Source organism: Prionailurus viverrinus, chromosome B3, assembly GCF_022837055.1.
Source record: "Prionailurus viverrinus isolate Anna chromosome B3, UM_Priviv_1.0, whole genome shotgun sequence".
Lineage (NCBI taxonomy): Eukaryota > Metazoa > Chordata > Mammalia > Carnivora > Felidae > Prionailurus > Prionailurus viverrinus.
Window position 1 is genome coordinate 34907686 of NC_062566.1, and position 24731 is coordinate 34932416.

A 24731-nucleotide genomic window follows, 5' to 3' on the forward strand; every position below is an offset into this window, starting at 1 on the left:
TCAGATAAAGGAAAAGAATTCATGGCCAGCAGTCCTGCTGTTTAAATTTGCTAAAGGAAGTTCTTCAGGCTGAAGAAAATGATACCACAAGCAAAACTGTATCTGCAGGAATGAAAGAAGAACAAAATACATGGTAAATAGTTGTATAATATAAAAAAATATACTTTTTTGTCTCTTAAATTCCTTAAAATGCTTATAATTCTCCAACCTAAAACTTATGACATGTTACGGAATATGCAACATAGGTACATGTTTTACAGTGGTGAAGGGATTCACTCTGCTGACATTCATTAGTTATTATATATGAAGTGGTATGATATGAACCTGAAGTAGGCTGTAAATGATTAGGTGTGTATATTCTAATTCCTAGAGCACCCACTTTAAAAACACAATGCGATGTAGCCAAAAAAAGCCAATAAAAATGTTCAAATAATCCTAAGAAAGAACAACTCAACACATACACACACACACACACACACCCCATGACTAAAAAAATGTAAATTGTATTATCTGGGCAGTAGAATTATAGATATTTAAATTTCTTTTAAGTTTATTTACTTATTTTGAGAGCAAGAGCAAGCTGTGGAAGGGCAGAGAGAGAAAGGAAGAGAGAGATTCCCAAGCAAGCTCTGTGCTGCCAGTGCAGAGCCCAGCCCAACGTGGGGCTTGATTCTGTGAACCTCAAGATCATGACCAGAGCTGATATCAAGAGTTAGACACTAACTGACTGAGCCACCCAGGCACCCCCCTCCAATATTTTTCTTTATACAAAAGTTCATACCTATCAGATGTTCATATGTATTGTTGATGTAACCAGCAAAATATTTAACTTAACATTTTGGTGTTCTCAAAAATGAAAACTGGAAATACATGTCTTTGAAACCTAGGTTATTATGGAAAACAATAAAATGTAAACATAAATTTTAATAGAATGCAATTCTAATGGTATCATCCTGGGCTGGGATTTGCAGGGAGGAAAAGGAACAATAAATGAAGAGATTCGAAATCAGCCAAGGGTATCTTACTAGCAGGTATCTGCTTTGATCTAACTCCAAATGTTATCTAAATGATTTCCAGCCCGCTGTTTGTCCAAATTAGTAGCCCTTGTGAAATCGGTTGTTTTCTTTCTGTAGACATTGTAATGTTGATTAATCGATCATCTGAGTAATTAGGCATTTCCTCTGCCTTAGGAGTGACATTTTAAATAATTAACTCTAAATATGAAGGAAATTAAGCTTATAATTATGTCCTCAGGATCAAAGTTCTGATCGTACCAGTCTTTCTTCAGTGGGAGCCCAGGATTCTGAATCTACCTCTTTAACAGATGAAGATGTTTGCCAGGAGTTGGAAGGAGCCACTTCCTCCCAAGAGAGCAGTGCCACTTCAGGGACTAAGGGAATTGATTTCAGCAGAACAAGCCTGGAAAGTTCTGCCTCCTTAGAAGGTGTGTCCACGCAGCTTGGTCATACTGCATTTTATATGTGGTGCCTTTACTTTTTTTCCTTCGTTTGCATTTTGTAAAAGATTTGCGTAGCTCCAGATCTCCAAAACAGTAAGAAACCCAGGCACTTTTAGAGAGGTGTGCCTTCCAGCCTCACCCCTTCATCTGGTTTTCTCCCTGTGCCTAGAAGTAACCATTTTTCTTCATTTTGGTTTATCCTTCATTGCTGCTGCTTTAAAAATATAGGGGTGTGTGTGTTCTTACTGCCTCCTTGGCTTCTTACTCAAAAGTAACCTACTTTCCCACTCCTTGTTTTTTTCACTTAACAATGTATCTTAAATCACATCACATAGCATTGTCCCCTATTCATTTTTACAGTTGCATGGTCAGTCATCTGTGGATATGCCATAGTTCATTTTAATCACTTCCCTGTTGACGGACATTAGGTGTCCAGCCTTTGACTATTATCAGTGATGCTATGATGCATGTATGTCATATTATATTTTTGACAGGGTATCTTTGGAAGATACTCAAAAATTCTCCCTTGAAGTGGTATTGCCAAGTTGCCTTCCTCGGGGGTGTGCTGTTTTGCACTCCCACTGGCAGTATATAAGACTACCTATTTCCCCACAGCCTTGTCAACAAAATATGTTGGCACACTTTTGGATTTTTTGCCATCTGATAGGTGAGGACTGTATTCCAGTTTGGTTTCATTTATATTACTCTTGTAAGTTGAGTAACTTTTTATGTGTTCAAGGACTATTTGTATTTCTTTTTCTATGGACTATCTTTTGCCTGCGTTTCACTTGTTGGCCCTTTTTTTTTTTTTAAGTTTTGATAGTTCTTTTTTTATATTAGGGAATCCTTTGTGTCATATAATTGTCAGATATTTCCTTCCAAGTGTGTTAAATTTCTTTGGGTATTTTTGCCACACAGAAGTTTTTAATGTTATGTCATCAAATTTCTCAGCATTTCCCTGACTACTTCTGGATTTTGAGGTATTAGGAAAGATTTCCCCTTCCAGAGTTTGCCAGTGTTTTCTTCTGACACTTGTTTAGTTTTCTTTCTAACATTTTCTGAGTTCAGCAGACTTTCTCTGTAAAGGGCCTGCTTTAAATAGTTTAGGTTTTGTGGGCCACATACATCTGTCACATATTCTTTTTTCTCATTTTCTTTAAAAAAAATTTTTTTAATGTTTATTTTTGAGAGAGAGACAGACCATGAGCGTGGGGGGGGGGGGGGGGGGAGGCAGAGAGACAGGGAGACACAGAATCTGAAGCAGGCTCCTGTCTCTGAACTGTCAGCACAGAGCCCGACACAGAGCCCGAACCCACGAACTGTGAGATCATGAGCTGAGCCGAAGTCGGACACTTAACCAACTGAGCCACCCAGGTGCCCCCATCATTTTCTTTTTATAACAACAGTCTAAAAACCATTCTTAGCCCTTGGCCATACACAAGTAGATTTGACACCCGATTTAGATATTTAATACATTTGAAATTTGTCCTAATGTATGATGTGAGGAATGGACGCACTATAGTATTTTTTTCATTTGCACCTTTGCTATTTTCAAAAGTTTTTGTTGTGGGGATTTTCAAATGTACACAGAAGTAGAAAGAATAGCACAATGAATCCCCATTACCCTTCACCCAGTTGCAACAATTGTCAACAAATGACCAGTCTTGTTTTGTCTTTCCCCCTCCTATAGTCCCAACATTTTTTCCTTCCCCACTGGATTATCTTAAAATAAATCCCAGGGGCGCCTGCTTGGCTCAGTCGGTTGAGTGTCCGACTTTGATTCAGGTCATGATCTCATGGTTCATGGGTTCAAGCCCCACATTGGGTTCTGTGCTGACAGTTCAGAGCCTGGAGTCTGTTTCAGATTCTGTGTCTCCCTCTCTCTCTGTCCCTCTCTCGCTTGCACTCTCTCTCTGTCTCAAAAGTAAATAAACATTAAAAAAAATGTTTTTAAGTAAATCCCAAACAGCATATAATTTTATTCATCAGTACTTCAATATGTATCTCTAAAATATAAGGACTTTAATGTTTTATATTGTTAAAAAAACGGAATTCAACCAAGTAAATTTGAAGATCTAACTGGCTTTCTTAAACGATTCATGAATTGGGCAGCATGCCATCTAGCAAGTAGAAGGGAGCTCCAAATTATACAAAACAGAAGGTTTTTATAGAAGGGTGGGGCAAGAAAGTTATTAGCAAAAGAAAAAGAATTTTCCAGGCAAAGTCACTTTCCCTTGGGAGAAGCAGTCTTACCATGCAGATGACTTCATCTTCCTTTGTGAGATGGAGGGGCCCATGTGGCAGACTCCTTGGCACTGGTTGGAAAATTCCTGACTGACTGGTTAAAACTATACTCTAAGGGAGGTTGAAACTGCAATTAGATTAGATATAAAGCCCTTTTGGGAATTCAGCCTTAGTGATGCGTTTTGGGGCCAGGGGTTTTCTTTTCAAAAAAATTTTTTAACACTTTAGTAAAATCATGTATTTCATAAACTTATTTTTAATTTTATTAATATGCATGTAATGCGTATACTTTTATGTATGTAAATACATTTCAGGTTACTCAATTATCAGTACTCAGGTTACCCCTAAGTAACCAGCACTCAGATCAAGAAACAGAACATTAACAACATCCAGACGCTCCTGTCCTGCCCACATCTAGTCACTGCTCCCTTCACAGATGAACGTTGTCTTCTAACACTGTGTGTTAGCATGGCCAGTTAGGAACTCTTATAGCATGTCTTTTGTGAAGCATTTGCCGTTTGAAAACATAATTACAATATTATATTTTTAATGTGATAATATATAACATTTTATATCAAATATTCACTTGGTTTAAATTTTCATATTTATCTCATAAAGCTCTTTTTATAGGTGGTTTGTTCAAATTGGGATCCAGACAAGGTCCACTTGTCGCATCTGGTTAATATGTCTGTTAACATATGTTTTCCTAAGATATGTTTTATCTTTGTTACCTCTCTTTTTTTCATCTTGTCATCCATTCGTGAAGAAATCGGCTCCCCCCACCTCTTTTGAATAGACAAGAACAATTTATTATGCTAAGAAAAAAAATTACCTTAGAGCCTGATTCGTATTTATCACAATGCATATTTATTCTGTGCCCTAGATTAATTAGATACAAAAGGTAGGCTGCCCACATAAATAATTACATTACTCAAGCCTAATAGAAGGTATGAGAAGGGAGTTTTCAACTAGCTTTAGCAGAGAGGAATTACAGAGGGTTATGGGGAACCATGCAGGAAAGGACTGCAATACCACCACCTCTCAGTAGCTTAAAGGTTGATGCGAGGCTTCAGCTCTCTCTGTCCCTCTCAACGCACGTGTGAGGCACAACCTAGGACCAGTGGTGGCAGATCTAGAACAATTTTTTTTTTCATCGTCATTTAGTTACGGAAGCAATCAGGTCATTTGTCTGGATTATGCCGATTGCATCCCCATGACTGGTGTTTAACACGTTTTCCCTTCTTTATTTCTTGTGAACTGGTAGTCTATCCCATGACTCATTTTTACCTTTACTTTATAAAAATGTAAGTGTTTATAACATTTTGTAACTATTGAGAAAAAAAAGAAAAATGGTATGGCTTACCTCCAGTTTTACTAACAAGATATAATAGCCACTGTCAACAAGTGATTTGACCACAGAACTCCCCTTTGTTGTTCTTTTTGTTGTTGTTGTTTTAATACCTACTAATATCCATTACTCTGAAGAATACATTTGGAAATTCTTCCCTCATGTTTAAGAACAAGATTACTGCACCAGATCTTAAAAGATCCTTCCAAGACAGAGAATTGCTAGTAAATCTTTTTATGATGGGAAATAAAATTAGCTATTTTACACGTTTTAGACCTTAAAACTGAACACATTCTTGTATTTTTTTAATGTTTATTATTTTTGAGAGAGAGAGAAAGACAGCACAAGCCAGGGAGGGACAGAGAGAGAGGGAGACACAGAATCCGAAGCAGGTTCCTGGCTCTGAGCTGTCCACACAGAGCCTGACATGGGGCTCGAACTCACGAACCACAAGATCATGACCTGAGTCGAAGTCGGCACTTAACCTACCGAGCCACCCAGGCGCCCCCACATTCTTGGATTTTAAACATGGAAAAATAGAAACAGCGAAATGGTAATGACAAATAATTGGAATGCCTTGTAGCCTGAATGCACAAAGCGCTTCCTCAGTGAGTAGTGAGTGAACACCCCTAGTGTGTGGGGATCTGTAGGATTAGAGCACATGTCCTTAGGTTTGTACTCAAAACAAAAATGTATGCCTTAAAAGCATTTTTTCACTATTTATTTGGTTTATTTCTTAAATTACTATTTTAAACAGAACAGTTTGACATTTTATCAGAGGATTTATGAAAGTGAAAGATTTTCATAGCCTTTGTCATGAATCGTAATGGTTTTGCTTTTTGTTTTTTAATCATGAGCAGGATCCCTGTCGAAGTTTGCCCTACCTGGGAAGTCAGAAGTGGCATCTTCCTGCAACACAAGTAATACAAATATCTTCCAGAACTATGCAATGGAGGTACGATTTGAATCAAAAGAGCATCTTCCTGTACTACTTATGCTACTTAGAAAACTTCTGTTTCTTAAGTATTCGTGCCTTGGGGTAGAGTAACTGAAAAGTTAAACAGAGCATCTGAAGATTTCAGAATGTATATGGCACCCGAATAAACTGAAAGTATCCAGTTCTTCAGAACACTGAAGTCCTACTGCTTTACCTTTTTAGAAAAGTCCCATGCTTCCTTTGCATTTATTAACATATAAAAGCATTTTCATTTTCAGTATTTCTGGCTATCCCTTGTTATATGTATGTTCCCTTTGAATTAAAAAAAAAATTTTTTAATGTTGATTTATTTTTGAGAGAGAGAGCATGCGAGAACGGGAGGGGCAGAGAGAGAGGGAGACAAAGAATCCAAAGCAGGCTCCAGGCTCTGAGCTGTCAGCACACAGCTGGATGAGGGGCTCGAACCCACAAACCGCGAGATCATGAGCCGAAGTCGGACACTCAACCAACTGAGCCACCCAAGCTCCCCTGTTCCCTTTAAATTTTTATTTTACATCTGAATCCCTTACAAACCAGCTTTGCTGTGCAAGCACGTGGCATAGCAGTGTTGAGGAGGGGCATGGAGCAGTTTAGCATTTGTGTGCCATTTTTCCATCATGTTTTTCATTCTTTGTGTCGGTTTGACGTGAATAACTGTTCAATATGCTTCTTGTATGTCCTATTTGCTCACGAGGAAAAAGTTACACTTTTACACTTTAAAAATTGTCCCTAAGTTTTAAAAATGTTTTTAGTGTTTATTTATTTATTTAGTGTTTATTTTGAGAGAGAGAGAGAGAGAGAGAGAGAGAGAGAGAGAGACAACGGGGGAGGGGCAGAGAGAGAGGGTGACACAGAATCCGAAGCAGGCTCCAGGCTCCGAACTGTCAGCACAGAGGCCAGCACGGGGCCTGAACCCATGAACCATGAGATCAGGAGCAGAAGTTGGACACTTAACCGACTGAGCCACCCAGGTGCCCTGTCCCTAATTTTTGTGTAAAAGTTACTTCCAAATACATTTGTGAGTGTTGTTGCTTTTCTAAGCCAATTGGCATAAATTTGGAAAATAGATTTGCATGTGGCTGGAAAATAAATGATGAGCACTGGTATTACAATTGGCAAAGTTTCTGATGGCTTCAGGAATTTCCATATTGTAATCACAGCATTTACATTTATCTATAGCAACACTTTTTTTTTTTTTTTTGAGAGAGAGTGCACATGCTTGCGCAAGCCAGTGGGGAGGGGCAGGGGGGAAGAGAGAGAGAGAGAGAGAGAGAGAGAGAGAGAGAGAGAGAGAGAGAGAGAATAAGCAGACCCCATGCTCAGTGCGGGCTCTATCTCATGAACCTGAGCCAAAATCAAGTGTCAGACACTTAACTGAGCCACCCAGGTGCCCTTTGTTGCCGTTTTTGATTTCCAGTCTATCATGGCTAATAGTCTTATAAAATACGGTATGTTGATCACAAACTTAAATATTGAAGCAATGACCAATTCTTTGAAAGTTTCTAAGTCCTCTTCTTAGTTTCTTTACTTACCCCTAACCACTAAGAGTTTGTGGGCCCACACTTGTCTGGTGACCACACTGTGAGTAGCACACAGATTCATAATGTGTAAGTACATGTACTGATTTGGAGTATTAGCAAATTAGTGTTTGGGTTCACTTTCTCATTAATAAAGCCATGGCAGGCTTAACATTAATTATAATGGTAAAAATGCTTACTTAAGTGCAAGGTTCCCTTGAGGTAAAAATTTTGAAATAGATTTAGCTGAAATAGTGAAAGATGAGTATATTATATAATACACTGAATGTAATCTATTTTTTCTTTTGTTTGTAACTTCTGAATCCTTCTGAGTTTTAGTTTTCCAGTAGATTTATGGATTGAAATAATTTTTAATTCATAATACCTCCAACAGGCTCACTTTATAATGCTGTTTTCTCCCATAGGTCCTTATCTCAAGTTGTTCTCGGTGTAGAACTTGCGATTGTCTTGTCCACGATGAGGAAATCATGGCTGGCTGGACAGCAGATGATTCAAATCTCAATACTACATGCCCGTTTTGTGGCAATCTTTTCTTGCCTTTTCTGAATATTGAAATAAGAGATTTAAGACGACCTGGAAGGTAATGATTTATGCTTTCTCTTTCCTTCATGTTTAAAGATCATATTGCCCAGAATATTTCTTTTCTCAAGAAGTTCCTTTGATTCACATTGCAGGTACTTTCTGAAGTCAAGCCCATCTACAGAAAATATGCATTTTCCATCCTCCTTTTCAAGTCAGACAAGGCAGTCTTGTATCTCAACATCAGCCACTGGTCTTGACACATCTGTTATCTCTGTTCAAGGGAATTTTGATCTCAATAGGTAACTATGATTATGGGGAACTATATTTTAACAACCTATATTACACGTTTCTGAAAACGACAGAAAAATCAGCTGAACATGTAAAATTTCTGTGTGTAATAGATTCGTAATCAATCTTAAAATTTTACACCTCGTTAAAAGATCATTAAACTCTCTAAAAACCTAAATGTTTGGGGTGCCTGGGTGACTCATTTGGTTGAGTGTCTGACTCTGGGTTTCAGCTTGGATCATGATCTCAAGGTTTGTAGGTTCAAGCCCTGAGTTAGGCTCTCTGCTGTCAGTGAGGAGTCTGCTTCAGATCTTCTGTCCCTCTCTCTCTGCCCGCCCTTGCTCTCTCTCAAAAATAAAATAAACATTTATTTATTTATTTATTTGGTCACTAGCAGTTTCAAGTTTTTATTCTACCAGTTTAACATCAGAGGAAAGAGAGCAACTCCTTTTTGGGGGGCGGGGATGAGAGGGGGTGGTAAGAGATTTCTTGATAGATAATTCACACATTAAAGTTCCCCCACTTAACATTCTCCCATTTATATAAACTAAAGGTTTTTAGTATATTATTCACAGAGTTATACAACCATCAACACAGTTGGGAACAAAAAAATAAACATTTAAAAAAGAAAACCTAAATGTTTAAATAGTTATGGTTTATGCTTTATGAATCCCCAGAGTTTAAGCTGTGTAATTCTTTTTATTATTATTTTTTTAGACAGAGTGCGACTGGAGGAGAGGGGACAGAGAGAGAGACAAAGAGAGGAAAAATACAGAGCCCAACATGGGGCTTGATACCCCAACCCTGAGATCATGACCTGAGCCAAAATCAAGAGCCAAATGCTCAACTGACTGAGCCACCCAGGTGCCCCTAAGCTGTATAATTCTTATATGATAATGTTTACTAGTGTTTTAAAAGTAAAAGTTCTAGGGGTACCCAGCTGGCTCAGTCAGTGGAGCCTATGACTCTTGATCTTGGGGTTGTGTGTTTGAGCCCCATTATTGGGTGTAGAAATTACATAAAATTGTTTAGACCATTTTAAAAATTACAAAAATCAAAGTAAAAATTCTAGGGGCACCTGACTGGCTCAGTCAGTAGAACACGTGACTCTTGATCTCAGGGTGGTGAGTTCAAGCCACCCCATGTTGGGCATAGCACCTTCTTAAAAAAAAGTAAAAATTCTGTAGAACACTTGAAGTTTACAGTGAACATCTTTCTCTTATCCCTGGTCTCTTCAGGAATTAAATGAGTACTAACTTACTTCTACTTTGGAATATTTAATAATCTGAGAAAACATTTGGAGCTGCTAGAGGAACTGTAAAATCAAACTAACACTTATACAGTAAGCCTGATATAAGTGAATTTACACTGAAAACAAATGCAGAAATCGACTCCATTTTGGAGGCGTGCCAGATACCAATCTATATAGCTGGGCAGGTTGAGTCATATAGGTAACTGCATGTGCAAGAGAAAGTGCCTGCAGAGTACTGGTAGGCTGGCGTGACCTGTTTGATCCTGAGTGCTTAGGCAGCAAACCCACAAATCTGTGTGCGCATCTTCTCTCATGATAGGTTAAGTACAGCCCTTTCTCTGACTGAGACTAGCTTGTGACTAGCTTGTGACTCCTGAAGTGCCTATTTTCTCTGCTTTGTATCCTCTGGGCCTGCTGTGGCTCCTGCTGTGATAGAATTGTCCACTAGGGGCGCCTGGGTGGCTTAGTTAGTTAAGCATCTGACTCTTCATTTCAGTTCAGGTCAGGATCTCAGGGTTTGTGAGTTTGAGCCCCACATCAGGTTTAGCGCAGAGCCTGCTTGGGATTCTTTATCTCTTTCCCACTCCCTCTGCCCCTCCCCTGCTCATGCTCTCTCTCTCTCTCAAAATAAGTAAATAAATAAATATTTTTTAAAGAGCTGTCCACTAAATGTTTTTAATAAGTGAATAACTTTTGAGTATTTAAAGTTCTCTGGAAACTTAACATGATCAGACTACTCAAAAGGGGCACCTGGGTGGCTCAGGTGGTTAAGATCTGACTTCAGCTCAGGTCATGATCTCCCAGTTCATGGGTTTGAACCTGTGATATATATATGATATATATATATATATATGATATATATATATATATATATTTCTGTTTTATATATATATAAAATACATGTGTGTGTATGTATATACATATATATGTGTGTGTGTGTATATATATATATATATATATATATATATATATATATACACATATCCTGTTTACCAGATGCAGCTGAAGTAACATCTTTCCTTTGATAACTTTGCTGCATATCCAGTTCTGATACTAAAGAGCTGGTCTTTCTGAATAAAAGTAAATCTAAAGAATGATGTGCTTTTTTTCTTTTGTCAATGCCGAAGCAAATCTAAACTGCTGGAAAATACATGTGCCCGAAGTATTCAGATCCCTGCTGATAGATCAAAAACAGCTGTGTCAAAATGTCCACTATTTCCAATGGCCAGGAGTGTTAGTACTTATGGCCCCTTGGATAAGGAAGACCCTGGAGGGCAGAAACTCATTTCTACAGGCAGCCTGCCAACTACTTTACAAGGAGCTACAGTATGTATTTTGGTGTCTTTTTAAATTTGGACATTGATGATTTACATATGATTTTGTTCCCTTTGTCCTAAATAGCCTTACAAGCTTCAATTTTGTAATTCTCAAGAAGAGTTTCTAGTCTCATGATACAATTATAGTATATTTCCATTTATATGGAAATTATTGACAGGAATTCTGTTTTGTTTTTTAATTGATTTAGTATCACCAATCTTGTATTTTCCATTTATGTTTTTTTATTTATTCAACAGGATTCTTTAGGATTAGAGTGGCATCTCCCAAGTCCAGATCCTATCACTGTTCCCTATCTTAGTCCTTTAGTGGTATGGAAGGAACTCGAAAGCTTATTGGAAAATGAAGGTGATCATGCCATAACAGTGGCAGACTTTGTGGACCATCATCCAATTGTGTTTTGGAACCTGGTGTGGTATTTTAGACGTCTTGACTTACCCAGTAATTTACCTGGATTGATTCTTTCTTCTGAGCACTGTAACAAGTATTCAAAGGTATGAAAATGAAAATTCAATCTAAAAGGCAATGCTATCATCACCATTGGAATATTTGCATATTCCTAATGACCAAAAAAGTATTTTTATGCTAAATGTTTTAAATAATTATCGGAATCATTAGATCAATAAAATGTCTTAGTCATATTTACAGATAATTTTTCTTCTCACAGCCTAGCAGTAAGACAAGATCATGTTTTTAGACTCCTTGTAAAATTTACACAAAATGGGCTGTGTTTTCATCATAGCCTCAAGAAGAAACTGTAAATGGCTTTTATGAGAAGAGTCTGTGAGTTGGCCCCACTCATGTCTCCTACCTCCTTCACAAACGAGCCTTACACGTTTTTAGGAGGATGTCTGTAATTCCTTTTTCAGCCACGTGCTACCGTTCTTTTCAGTCCTTTACTCTGAGTTTTTGCTTAACATTTAGATAGGTTGTTATATGTTTACTTGTATTTTTGATATATTGTCCTATAAAATTGTTTTACTTCTTCATATGTATCACCACCACTAAATCGCCAAGTTTCTACATTCAGGAACTTTTTCTACCTACTTGTATTCATGTCTGTGATGGTGCATGTGCTTTGGATTTTCAGTACATGATGAAGGAATGACCAAGAGGTTATCTCAGTGAGTTATCTAGGGTAGGGTCTTGGACTGATGTATCATGAGGCTCCTGGATTCCTTTTTCTGTGGACCCCTCAATCATAAGCTGGTCAGGATTAGACCTTCATGGCACCCTTTCTTACTGATCTCAGTCCTTAGTTAAATCTGTTACTTTAGAGATAATTAGCTTCTAATGTATGCATTAGAGACAAAATGCATACAAACCACTCATTTTCTGTTCTCTTTTCTCTCTTGCACACATTTATCCTAAAAAGTATTTGTAAGGATCATTAATGAGTATCTGTTGGTTCTTCAACACAGATTCCTCGCCACTGTATGTCTGAAGATAGTAAATATGTTTTAATACAGATGTTATGGGACAATATGAAATTACATCAGGATCCGGGACAGCCCTTGTACATCCTCTGGAATGCCCACAGTAAGTACTGTCACAGAATGCTGACTTTGTTCATATGAGAGTGATCTCTACTTGTTTTACAAGCCTAAACTAATGTATAATAACGTTTATTTTACTATACTACTTTTTGTCTTACAGGTCAAAATCGTACTCTTTTATTTGAGAGTGAGTGTTAAGTTTGATGTTTTTAGTGCTATCTTCCGTGGAGGTCAAGGGTTTTTTTGTTTTTTTGTTTTTGTTTCTTGAGTGGTGCTTTGTATGTGCTGAAGGGGTTATGTTTTGTGGAGTTTGCTTTTAGCACATTGCTTGTCCCAGCTGCTTCTTTTTACACATTTGTTTCCATCCCAAGCTGCTGATTTAGAATTTCCTCCAGGGCTGTATTAAGGAAAACAGCCCTTTTAGTTTTTGTCTGAGGCCACAGAAAGCTTTAGGCCTATTTTTATCATTATGTGTCTTATTTTTTTTCCCTTTTCTTTTCTTTCTTCATTCTTAGATTTCTGTTCCTTTATCTATTGCCCTTAATTTGTTTTGGGGGCTTTGTAACTTCTTTCATAACTGTCAGTTACTGCTTAATTTTGTTGTCCTTTATACACATTTTCCTTCATTTGCTCTTTTGTTCTTTTGTAGCCCAAAAGTATCCAATGGTCCATTTATTGCAAAAAGGTGATAATTCATTTAACCAGGAACTATTGAAAAATATGGTAAAAAGCATTAAAATGAATGATGTCTATGGACCAATGAGTCAGATTTTAGAGACCCTGAATAAATGCCCTCATTTTAAAAGACAGAGGTAAGTCTGTCTTAAATGAATGTATTGTTCCTCCAAGCAGATTCCTGTTACTGGCTTAGTAATTTGTTTGATTATTTCACGCTTAAATTAGCATAAATATTTTGTACAGAATGTAGAGACCAATGAGTAATAATATCTTCTCCGCTCCTTTTCCCCCCCTAGGAGTTTATATAGAGAAATACTATTTCTCTCGCTTGTGGCACTGGGAAGAGAAAACATTGATATAGGTAATTCAGCATAATATCTAACATGTAATATTTATAGATCATGACGCTGTTTTCAAATTATTTTTATACTGATAGTCTTTATTATTTTTATATTAAATTATACTAATATTATATAATATATATTAATATTAGAAGAATTCTTTCTTTGATTTTTTAAATTTTAATGTAATAAATAGATACTTTGATACTTTGGTCACGTTAGTGATAGTAATGTCAAATGATAAAAGCTAACATTTTTTGAAGGCTTACTATGTGCCTTACACTGTAGGAAGTACTTCCCATGTATTATCCTGATAATTCTCCCCAAAGCCATATGAGATAGGTACTGTTATCGTTTCTGTGTTATTAGTGAGGCATCTGAGGATCCAAGAGGTTAAGTAACTTGAACTTGGGTTTCACCATGAATAACAGAGCCCTATTTGAACCAAGCAGTTTTATAAACTTCTTTTTTTTTTTTTTTTTAATGTTTACTTATTTTTGAGAGAGAGACAGAGTGCAAGTGGGGGAGGGACACAGAAAGAGAGAGGAAGACACAGAATCTGAAGCAGGCTCCAGGCTCTGAGCTGTTAGCACACATCCCGATTTGGGACTAGAACTAACAAAATGCGAGATCATGACCTGAGCCGAATTCACACGCTTAACCAGCTGAGCCACCCAGGCAGCCCTTGAATCAAGCAGTTCTAAATGCCCATCCATGCTTTTGACAGTTGGGTCATATCACAAATAACATTAAGCTTGTTTCAGAAGGGATATAAGGTAGCTAAATATATATGTCAGGAGGTCCTAAACTTTTTTAACTGATCATCTCTCCCAGTTACTGTGCTTGACTTCCTTTTGGTTTCTAAGTCTCAGGAAAGGGCAGAAATAGCCCCTGACAGACAAAAAGAAGAAAGAGGTAGCTGTCAGGCATCGAGAGACTCAAGAGAGTTTTGGCGTTTTGTCTGGGAAATTCTAATGTGAATAAGTTGATGAAAATGATAATGATACATATAATTCACCTGACTTAAGTGGTATCTAACTTGGGTGCCCTACTTAATTAAACCCACTCCCGGTTAATGAGAGAGTATGCAACAGGCCATACCTTTTAGGTGATTGTATACTATCTTAACAAAATATATCTAGTTATTTAGTGCTAGTCAACACTTCAGTTGACTTTTGGAGTGCCCATGACGTTTGCCACAGATATTTATTAGTCTCATCAGAGTCATATACATACATATATCATTCATACATGCATCATACATATGTATATCATATGTATAGTAAGGTTAGACCCTATTACAGGCTACTCAGCCAGACCTTAGGGAACATGAATAGAGAACAAGAGTACTCCCTGTGGTGCTGGCTTCCCAACAAGTTCACTAAAGGATGGGAAAGAGCAGGAATTAGTGAGTGAAGTTGAGGGCTTAGAGCAGCCATCCCTAACTGGGTCGCTCAAGAGGTTATCACGTGCCATCTCACCAAAGGTGACTCATATCATTGGGAATTGTCTGCTTTGATGCCAGGAGAGAAGTTGTTGAATCCAGAAGCCATGATGTGTATGGGTGAGACCGTGAGCATCTTATAGAATGGAATTATATGTTGGGGTTAAAATTTTTTTTTTGTACTCATTATCTAAAAGGATTAACCTTTATTTAGCACATTCTCCTGAAAAGCCAAATTTATTTAAAGTTTAAAGTCAATTTCCTGACCCCCTAAAATAATGCTGAGAGAGGGAAAGAGTAAAAGGCTTTTCTTTATCTCAGCAATCCGTCATTTACTTTGTTCTAGCTAAGACCAGCATTGCCTGACCCCTGCAGTGATGGTGTTCAAGTTCCTTATCTTTGTATATTACCAGCACCCCTCCCCCAACCAGAGCGAAATTTAAAAATAGACAATTTTAATCCTCCTCTAGATCTGCTTGGAGATTATTATATAGGTTTACTGGTACCTTAAAGAAATTTACCATTTCATGAATTCAAGAGCTCTTTTCCTCTGACTCTCTGTAGGATTACAGACCTGATATCAGCTTCCTTTGCCAGTTGTTTGAAGGTTTCTGGAAGCATCTGGGTTCTATGGCCTCTCTTTTATGCCCTCACTGGGGGCAAAGCTCTTCACTGTCTATATATGTTGGGTGTCCCTCAAAAAACTATCACTTTCTGTGTAGACCAGAGTTGATGCCCAAGGAAATTTTAGAACCCAAGGGGAAGGATTGGAGACTAGAGCAATAATGGGAAAGAAAAGCAAGTGTGAAACAAACATAAATGAATAAGCAATTGGTATTAGGATGAACTGATGGATGGACAATCTGGATGTTGAAGAATTAATTTATTGGAGGCTTCTGCAGAGATGTAGATTGGACTATGGGGAGAAGGTACCAAAAGTGCATTGTGACCAGGAAGGAGTGTGGAGAATGACAAGTTTGAAAATAAGGAAGGCTTCTGAGGAAATGACACTAAGTTGACAACGTAGCCAGAATATCAATGGGGGAGAAAACAAACAAACTTTAAAGTTTGTAGGAAGACCCTGAGGTGAAAGGGCTGGCATTTTTGAGTAATGGAAAGGCCAGGGAAGAGAGGGATCACAGAGAAAGGGTAGAGTGTGGGGTGAAATGAGTTTGGAAAAGCAGGCAGGAACTAGATTGTACGGTGTCTGTAGGGTCTCCCAACTATCTTGGACTGAATTCTAAGGGCAGTGGGAAACATCTGGGGGATTTTTAAGCAGGAGAGAGACATAATCAAATATATGTTTTGCCAGGATCTGTAGTCTATGGAGAACAAATTGTGTGGGGACCCAGTAGATAGTGAAAGGGGCAATTAAGAAGCTAATGCAGGGGCGCCTGGGTGGCGCAGTCGGTTAAGCGTCCGACTTCAGCCAGGTCACGATCTCGCGGTCCGTGAGATCGAGCCCCGCGTCGGGCTCTGGGCTGACGGCTCAGAGCCTGGAGCCTGTTTCTGATTCTGTGTCTCCCTCTCTCTCTGCCCCTCCCCTGCTCATGCTCTGTCTCTCTCTGTCCCAAAAATAAATAAACGTTGAAAAAAAAAAAAAAAAAATTTTACAAAAAAAAGAAGCTAATGCAATAGTACAAGTGAAACTTATACAAGTGTGTTATTTTAAACAAAACCAATGTTTAAAGGACAAAGAGGGGCACCTGGCTGATCTCGGGGGTCATGAGCTCAAGCCCCCACATTGGGTGTAGAGACTATTAAAAAATAATAAATAAACTTTTAAAAAATACAGAGAGACTGGTTTGATTAGAAAGAAAATAAATCTAAAAAAAGAAAGAAAGATTTAAAAGCTAGGAATTGGAAAATTGGCCTTACACTAAAATGGCTTTTAAAAATTTTAGCTGTATAACAACAACAAAAAATTTAGCTATAAAAAAAAATGTTTAGCTATAAATCTGAGCCCAGTAGAGATCAGTGTTTGGTATCTTTGCTTGGGAAAAAAAAAAGTATGATGCAAAGAAATATAACCAGGGAACGTTGTACTCGAAAGTCACATTAAGTCATTGATTTTCCTAGTTGAAATAAGGGTGGAAAATTTGGGACAAGTTCTAATAATAATAGTAAAACTTAGAAGTAAGGACTATTTGGTGGAAAAGACTAACAGAAGTACAACTGTATTTAACCTGTAATTTTGTTTGTAAACAAATGTATGAATGTGTTGAGCTGCACTTTCCATTAGAAAGAGGAAAAGGATGAATGGATTCAAATTGCATCTAGGGAGCTTTGAGCAGAATGTTGTGAATATTTGCTTTTTAACTATGATGGTTGTGAAACATTGGAAATCATTAAAAATAAGAAATTTGACAAGTGATTCTGATGCTCAACTGGAAATTTAATAAGGTAGGAACTTCTATGTAAATACCTACATAACCTTCTACCTTAAGAAATAGAAAGGGGTGTCTGGGTGGCTCAGTTGATTAAGCGTCCAACTTCGGCTCAGGTCATGATCTCATAGTTTGTGGGTTCAAGTCCCACATTGGGCTCTGTGCTGACAGCTCAAAGCCTGGATCCTGCTTCGGATTCTGTGTCTTCCTCTCTCTCTGCCCCTTCCATGCTCATGCTCTGTCTCTCTCTGTCTCTTGAAAAATGAGTAAACATTAAAAAAATTTAAAAAAAGAAAAAACCGTTTCCTTTGGGGCACCTGGGTGGCTCAGTCGGTTAAACCTCTGACTTCGGCTCAGGTCATGATCTCGCGGTTTGTGAGTTCAAGCCCTGCGTCAGGCTCTGTGCTGACAGCTCAGAGCCTGGAGACTGCTTTGGATTCTGTGGCTCCCTCTTTCTCTGCCCCTCCCCTGCTCATGCTCTGTCTCTCTCTGTCTCAAAAGTAAATAAAACATTAAACAAAAATTTTTTTAAGAAATAGAAAAAGAAGAGCAAATTAAACCCAAAGCAAGCAGAAGAAAGGAAATAATAAATATTACAGCAGATGTCAATAAAATAGAGAAAAAATAGAAAATATAGGGGAAAACAATTTTTAAAATAGAGAAACTTATCAAAATCAAAGTTGGTTCTTTGAAAAGAGCAATAAAATTGATCTTTGGTTAGACTAAGAGAAAAAGAGAGGACTCAAATTAATGAAATGAGGAATGAAAGAGGAGATATTCCTACCACCCTTCCAGAAATAAAAAGAATGATAAGGAAGTACAATTAATAACTATATGCCTACAAATTCAGTAACCCAGATAGGCAAATTCCTACAAAGACGTAAACTACAAAACTGACTCTAGAATAGAAACCCTTACTAGAGCTGTAATAAGTAAATAGATTGAGTTAATAATCAAAAAGCTTCCCAGAAAGAAAAACCCAGGACCAGATGGTGAATTCTATCAAATGTTTAAAGAGGGATTAACACCAATTGTGATGGACTGCATATTGATGCCCTGCCCCTACTCCTATGTTAAAGCCTTAACGTGATGGTATTTGGAAGTGGGCCCTAGGGAAGTAATAACATCATCTGGTTGGAGCCCCCACAGTGGGGTAATATCCTTAAGAAGAGAGCTATCCCTCTCAGTCATGTAAGGATACAGGGAGAAGACAGCTGTTCACAGACCAGGAAGAGCACTCTAACCAGACGCCAGATCTGCTGTTGCCTTGATCTTAGACTTCCCAGCCTCCAGAACTGTGAGAAATAAATGTTCATCATTTAAGCCACCCAGTCTATGGTATCCTGTTATAGCAGCCTGAACTAAGACATTAATCCTTCACATACTCTTACAAAAGTAGAAGAAAAAGGAGCACTTCCTAACTCATTCTGTGAAGCTAATATTATAAGACAAAGACATCACAAGAAAAGAAAACTACAGAGCAATATCCCTTATTAATATAGGTGCAAAAATCCTCAACAAAATACTGGCAAATGAAATCCAGCAACATTTAGAAAGGATTTTGTTCCATGACCAACTGGGATTTATCCCGGGAATGCAATGTTGGTTCAATACACAAAACTCAATCAATGTGATATACCATATTATTGGAATAAAAGACACAAGTTCTCTGGGGCACTTGGCTGGCTCAGTTGGTAGAACATGCAGCCCTTGATTTGGGGGTTGTGAGTTCAAGCCCCATGTTGGTTATAGAGATAAATAAAATTATTTTTAAAAAAAGACACATGTCTCAGTAGATGCAGAAAAAGCATTTGGCAAAATCAGCAAACTAGGAATAGAAGGGAATGTCCTCAACTTGATAAAGGGCATTTATGAAAAACCCCAAATTAACACCATACTCAATGGTGAAAAACGGAAAGATTTTCCCTTAAGATCAGGAACAAGACAACATTGTATTAGAAGTTCTAGCCAAAGCAGCCAGGAAAGAAAAAGAAGTAAAAGGCATCCAAATTGGAAAGGAAGAAGTTAAGCTATCTCTATTCATAGATGACATGATCATATATATAGAAAATCCTAGATATTCCACACCAAAAGCAAAACAAAACAAAACTACCTAGATTGTTTGAGTTAATGCTTTCAGCAAGGTTGCAGGATAAAAGATACAAAACTCAGTCATATTTCTGTAACTAGCAATGCATAATCCAAAAATTGAGAGCAATTCCATGTACAGTAGCATCAAAAAGAATAAAATAATTAGGAATTTGTTCAACCAAGGAGGTGAAAGACTTGTACAATGAAAACTGCAAAACGTTGTTGAAAGAAATTAGACATAAATAAATGAAAAACATCCCATTTTCATGTACTTAGAAGACTAAAATTTTTAAGATATCAGTACTATCCAAAGCAACCTATAGATTAACGTGCAATCCCTATCAAAATCGTAATGATTTTTTTTTTGCAAAAATAGAAAAACATATCCTCAAATTTATATGGAATCTCAGAGGGACCTCAAGTAACCAAAATCTTAGAATAGACCTGGATGACTCACACTTATTGATTTCAAAACTTACTACAAAGCTACTGTAATCTAAACGGTGTGGTACTGGCATAAAGACAGACATGTAGACCAATGGAATTGAATAGAGAGCCCAGAAATAAGCCCTCATATATATGGTCAAATGATTTTTGACAATGGGGCCAAGAACACCATTGGGGAAAGGACAGTCAATTCGACAAATGATGCTGCCAAAACTGGATATCCATATGCAAAAGAATGAAGTTGGAACCCCTTGTAAAACAAATTAACTCAAAGGGAATGCAAGCTGGTACAGCCACTCTGGAAAACAGTATGGAGGTTCCTCAAAAAAATAAAAATAGACCTACCCTACAACCCAGCAATTGCACTACTAGGCATTTATCCACGGGATACAGGTGTGCTGTTTTGAAGGGACACGTGCACCCCCATGTTTATAGCAGCACTATCAACAATAGCCAAAGTATGGAAAGAGCCCAAATGTCCATCGATGGATGAATGGATAAAGAAGATGTGGTATATATATATACAACAGAGTATTATTCGGCAATCAAAAAGAATGAAATCTTGCCATTTGCAACTCTGTGGATGGAACTAGAGGGTATTATGCTAAGTGAAATTAGAGAAAGACAAATATCATATGACTTCTGAGTGAAGTCATGAGGACTTTAAGAGACAAAACAGATGAACATAAGGGAAGGGAAACAAAAATAGTATAAAAACAGGGAGGGGGACAAAACATAAGAGACTCATATATATGGAGAACAAACTGAGGGTTACTAGAGGGGTTGTGGGAAGGGGGATGGGCTAAATGCGTAAGGGGCACTAAGGAATCTACTCCTGAAATCATTGTTGCACTATACACTAATTTGGATATAAATTATTAAAAAAAAATTAAAATTAAAGAAAAAAACAAATTAACTCAAGATGGATTAAAGACCTAAATGTGAGATCTGAAACTATAAAACTCCTAGGAAAAAACAGGGCAAAATCATTCATGACATTAGATTTGGCAGTGCTTTCTTGGATATGACACCAGAGGCCCAAGCAACAGAAGAAAAAATACAAAAATTGGAATTCATGAAAATTTAAAATTTTGTGCATTAAAAGGTATCAGGAATGTAAAAAGGCAACCCATAGAATGGAAGAAAATAATATCCAGAATAGATTTGAAAAATTTCTAAAACACAACGACAACAAAAAGCCAATTAAAAATGGGCAAGGACTTGAATAGACATTTCTCCAAAGAAGATATATAGGTGGCCAATAAGCACAAGAAAAGATGCTCAACATCATTAATTATTAGGGAAATACAAATCAAATCTATAGTGAGATTCCACCTCACACCATTAGGCTGGCTATTGTCCCCCCCCCCCCAACAAAAACAAAAACAAAAACAAAAAATAACAAGTGTTGGTGAAGATATAGAAAATTGGAACTTTTATACATTATTATTGGGAATGTAAAATGGTACAGCTGCTGTGGAAAACAGTATGGCAGTCCCTTCAAAAAATTAAAAATGGACTTAAAAGCAGGGTCTGCGGGAGAGATTTTTACATCCATGTTCATAGCAGCATTATTCATAATAGCTAAAGTGTGGAAACAACCCATGTGTCCATTGAAGGATGAATGAGTAAGCAAAATGTGGTCTCTACATGCAATGGAATATTATTCCTCCTTAAAAAAGAAGTTAATTCTGGCTCATACTATAACTTGGATGAACCTCGAGGACATTATGTACATGAAATAAGCCAATCACAAAAAGACAAATACTGTACAATTCCTCTTATGAGTCACTTACTAGAGTAGTCAAAAATCATACAGACAGAAGTAGAACGATAGTTGACAGGAGTTGGGGCAGGGGGCAACGGAATTAATGTTTAATGGGTATCGGGTTTCAGTTTCACAAGAGGGAAGAGAGTTGAGGTGGATGGTGGTGATGGCTGCACGTTATGAATGTACATAATACCACTGACCTACAAGATGGTTAAGATAGTAACTTTTGTATGTATTTTACCATAATCTTTAAATTTGGGAAAAAGAATTTTAAAAGGAAGCCATCTTAAAACTTTAAAATTCGTTGGTCTGTGTAATCTAGCTCTAAAATGCTGAGAGCTTTGAGGTCCTTGTCTGAGCTCTGAAATTCTGTATTTCTTTAGTTGGCAGAAATGACCTAGAGATGCCTTCTTGGCCTCTAATTTTTTAGTTCTGTGATATTTTAAAATCTTGATTGTTGTTAATATCGAGTATAAATTGCTAAATGCCCTCGTTTCTTTATGAATTTTTACAGATGCATTTGATAAAGAATACAAGATGGCATACGATCGCCTCACACCTAGTCAAGTCAAGAGTACACACAACTGTGATCGACCACCAAGTACAGGGGTGATGGAATGTCGAAAAACCTTTGGAGAACCTTATCTTTAAGATATGCACGTGCGTGTATACTTTCAATATGTATTGTATAGTCAGTGTATAAAATAATACTTGGAGATTCTAAACTCTTTCTCTTCGATTTTTGAAAATGCATTTGTAAATGGTTCAGAAAGCCCAGATAGCTCATGTACAGAATGTTCTAAGAAGAGAAGAGTGACAAGTGAAGAGAGAGCCATTTTGTTTCTCATCTCTTTGTTTTTGTTTTTTTTTTTCTTTACTTCTCCTGTAACCAGTAATTAAGTATTTTTGTGACAAGGAAATCCCTAGACAAAATTACTTCTCAAAATAAGACACCTGTTTCGTGGTTTCTCTTGGAAGAAACATGTTGAAAAAATCATGTATGGAACTTAACCAAATGTAAGATCAAAGTATTTCCTGTTTTCATAGACTGTTCAAATGTTTTGACCATGAAGTTGTATTATACATATTTTAAATTGTTTATAGTAAGTTGATATTTTTTTAATTTTTAAACTTAATATAGCAAACAAAATGAACTGAAACTTACGAAGCAAGCAATTAAGTGCTTATTTTCCTTGTCTGCTGCTATTTGAAGTAATTAGTACAGCTGCAGATCTCTATATGTATAGCTATCTATATCTATCTATCTATCTATCTATATATATATATATATATATATTTTATTACTTGGGAGAATGATTCAAAACTGTCAGCGCTAGTGTCAGTGTTGTGCTAGGATTGCATGTTAGTACCGCTAAGCCTGACTGCAGTGAGTGGATGAAAGCCAGGGTGCGCACTGCCCAGACTGACTCATTGAGCCTTGTCGAAGGAGAGCCGGGGAGGTTCCAAGTCTGCTTCTGCAAAATCAGGTTCAGTATACCATGACTGAAAATGTTCTCTGTTGCTAACAGATACAGACAGTACACAGGGATAGCTTACAAAGCCAAAAATCAATTTAGATTTTAATATTCTATACGAACACTTGTGTTGGGAAATATGTCAGACAATTTATTCCAGATTTTACCCTTATTTTAATATCTAAAATGTGGCATATGATGCAGATTGTATCATATTTATCTGGAATATGACCTATTGGAGTATTCTGTTCATATTATATATATATATAAATAAATATTCAAGATATTTTTTCAAAAATAGAAAAATAATAACTCTCTAAAAGTACAGCCAGATAGAATTTCCCATATTGAGGAACTTGGCTTTTTCAATAAGCCTTCAGAATCTGAAGTTTATGGAATCTAAAATCCAGAAATACCCAGAAATCAGACAATAAATTGAACGTTTAAACACCATGGGTATTAGAAAGACTCTTAAAAAGTATTTTTAGTCCCATTATTTCAAATATCGCTTTCTTTGGTAATTTCTGATAAAAAGTATTCTTTGGCTATTAGAGTTATTTATAGATTTCCAGTATGTGTGTGTGCGTGGTTGCACACATTGTCATGAAGGAAAGAATTCTCTAGACAGTTTCATTGAAGAAAAATGTGGATGGTTCCAAATCTGGTGTGTAAGCCAGTAGAGCCCAGGACACTTGTCCTGGGGATATCTGAGACTTAGAATCAGTTTAGCTGCGCAAAAACTACCTTGTGAGTTCACACCATTAGTGAATAGCATCAAGCTGAAACATTTCACAGCTTTCTACCCTGGGAAGTAATGGGGAGAGTTTAAAAAATGTGAAATTTTAGTTCGAATTAGTTTGGGACTGACCTTGCTTACTTGAAAAACCTGGTGCTATGCACATTTATATGCCTTTCCTTTGTAAATACAACTCCAGTCTCCTTCACTCTTCGTATCCTAGTTTCACATCCTAAAGGAGTCTTTTGTTCCCTACATCGCTTGATAATTGTCAACCGAGAGAAACATTTGATAGGTGAGTCTTTTGGCATTGGCAGCAAATATCCCTCCAAATAGGGTTCTGGGGTTCTATTCTGTTTTTGTGTCCTGGGGTTTTGTTTCCCTTATAAGAACAGCTTTCGCTGTTGTTTAACTTGTCTTTGACACAAACTGTATGTAAGAATTATCGTTTATTGATTTCAAGTACCTAACCAGAAAAAAAAATGAGGTAAAGCCCATTCATTATGGTTCAAACTCATATGGGGAAAGGTGAGTATAGTTTTTATCTCCTCCCATACACGCAGAGTTTTTGTTCTGTTTTTCATTGGGTTTTATTTCCTCTACTTTTAATTCCCAGGGAATATTATTTGTGCAAATTTAGTCTTTAAAAATAAAACCAAAAACATGAGTAGAAAGTAGTAATCCCTGCTCAAAAGAAAATTAAAATCTAGATCATCCTTTAAAATAACTCTATACAAACTTCTCTTCAATTTTCTCTCTGTTGAAGATACATTTTGAAGAATCATGGCCAACCAATCTTGTTGGAGAGAAATACACTTTTGCTACATTATCTGTCTCTTGTTTTCTTACTCTTAGTTTTGTTTACATGTTTAATAGTTGAAAATAAACCCTGCTGTGTCCTGG

General features: G+C 37.1%; 1 protein-coding gene across 12 annotated transcripts in view; it reads left to right on the plus strand.

Moving 5' to 3' along the window:
- DENND4A (DENN domain containing 4A) overlaps positions 1 to 24731 on the plus strand; it is a 131943-nt gene extending 107212 nt beyond the window's left edge. For 9 of the 12 annotated variants that reach the window (XM_047863233.1, XM_047863240.1, XM_047863234.1 and 6 more), the window contains 11 exons: positions 1255 to 1444; positions 5912 to 6006; positions 7970 to 8145; positions 8240 to 8386; positions 10755 to 10953; positions 11202 to 11456; positions 12384 to 12501; positions 12619 to 12645; positions 13108 to 13270; positions 13433 to 13497; positions 22132 to 24731. In XM_047863233.1, the coding sequence (XP_047719189.1) occupies positions 1255 to 1444; positions 5912 to 6006; positions 7970 to 8145; positions 8240 to 8386; positions 10755 to 10953; positions 11202 to 11456; positions 12384 to 12501; positions 12619 to 12645; positions 13108 to 13270; positions 13433 to 13497; positions 22132 to 22268 (1572 nt within the window). In that variant the 3' untranslated portion in view covers positions 22269 to 24731. The remainder of the gene's footprint in view (positions 1 to 1254; positions 1445 to 5911; positions 6007 to 7969; positions 8146 to 8239; positions 8387 to 10754; positions 10954 to 11201; positions 11457 to 12383; positions 12502 to 12618; positions 12646 to 13107; positions 13271 to 13432; positions 13498 to 22131) is intronic. The other 3 variants (XM_047863236.1, XM_047863237.1, XM_047863241.1) reach the window with 1 other exon arrangement.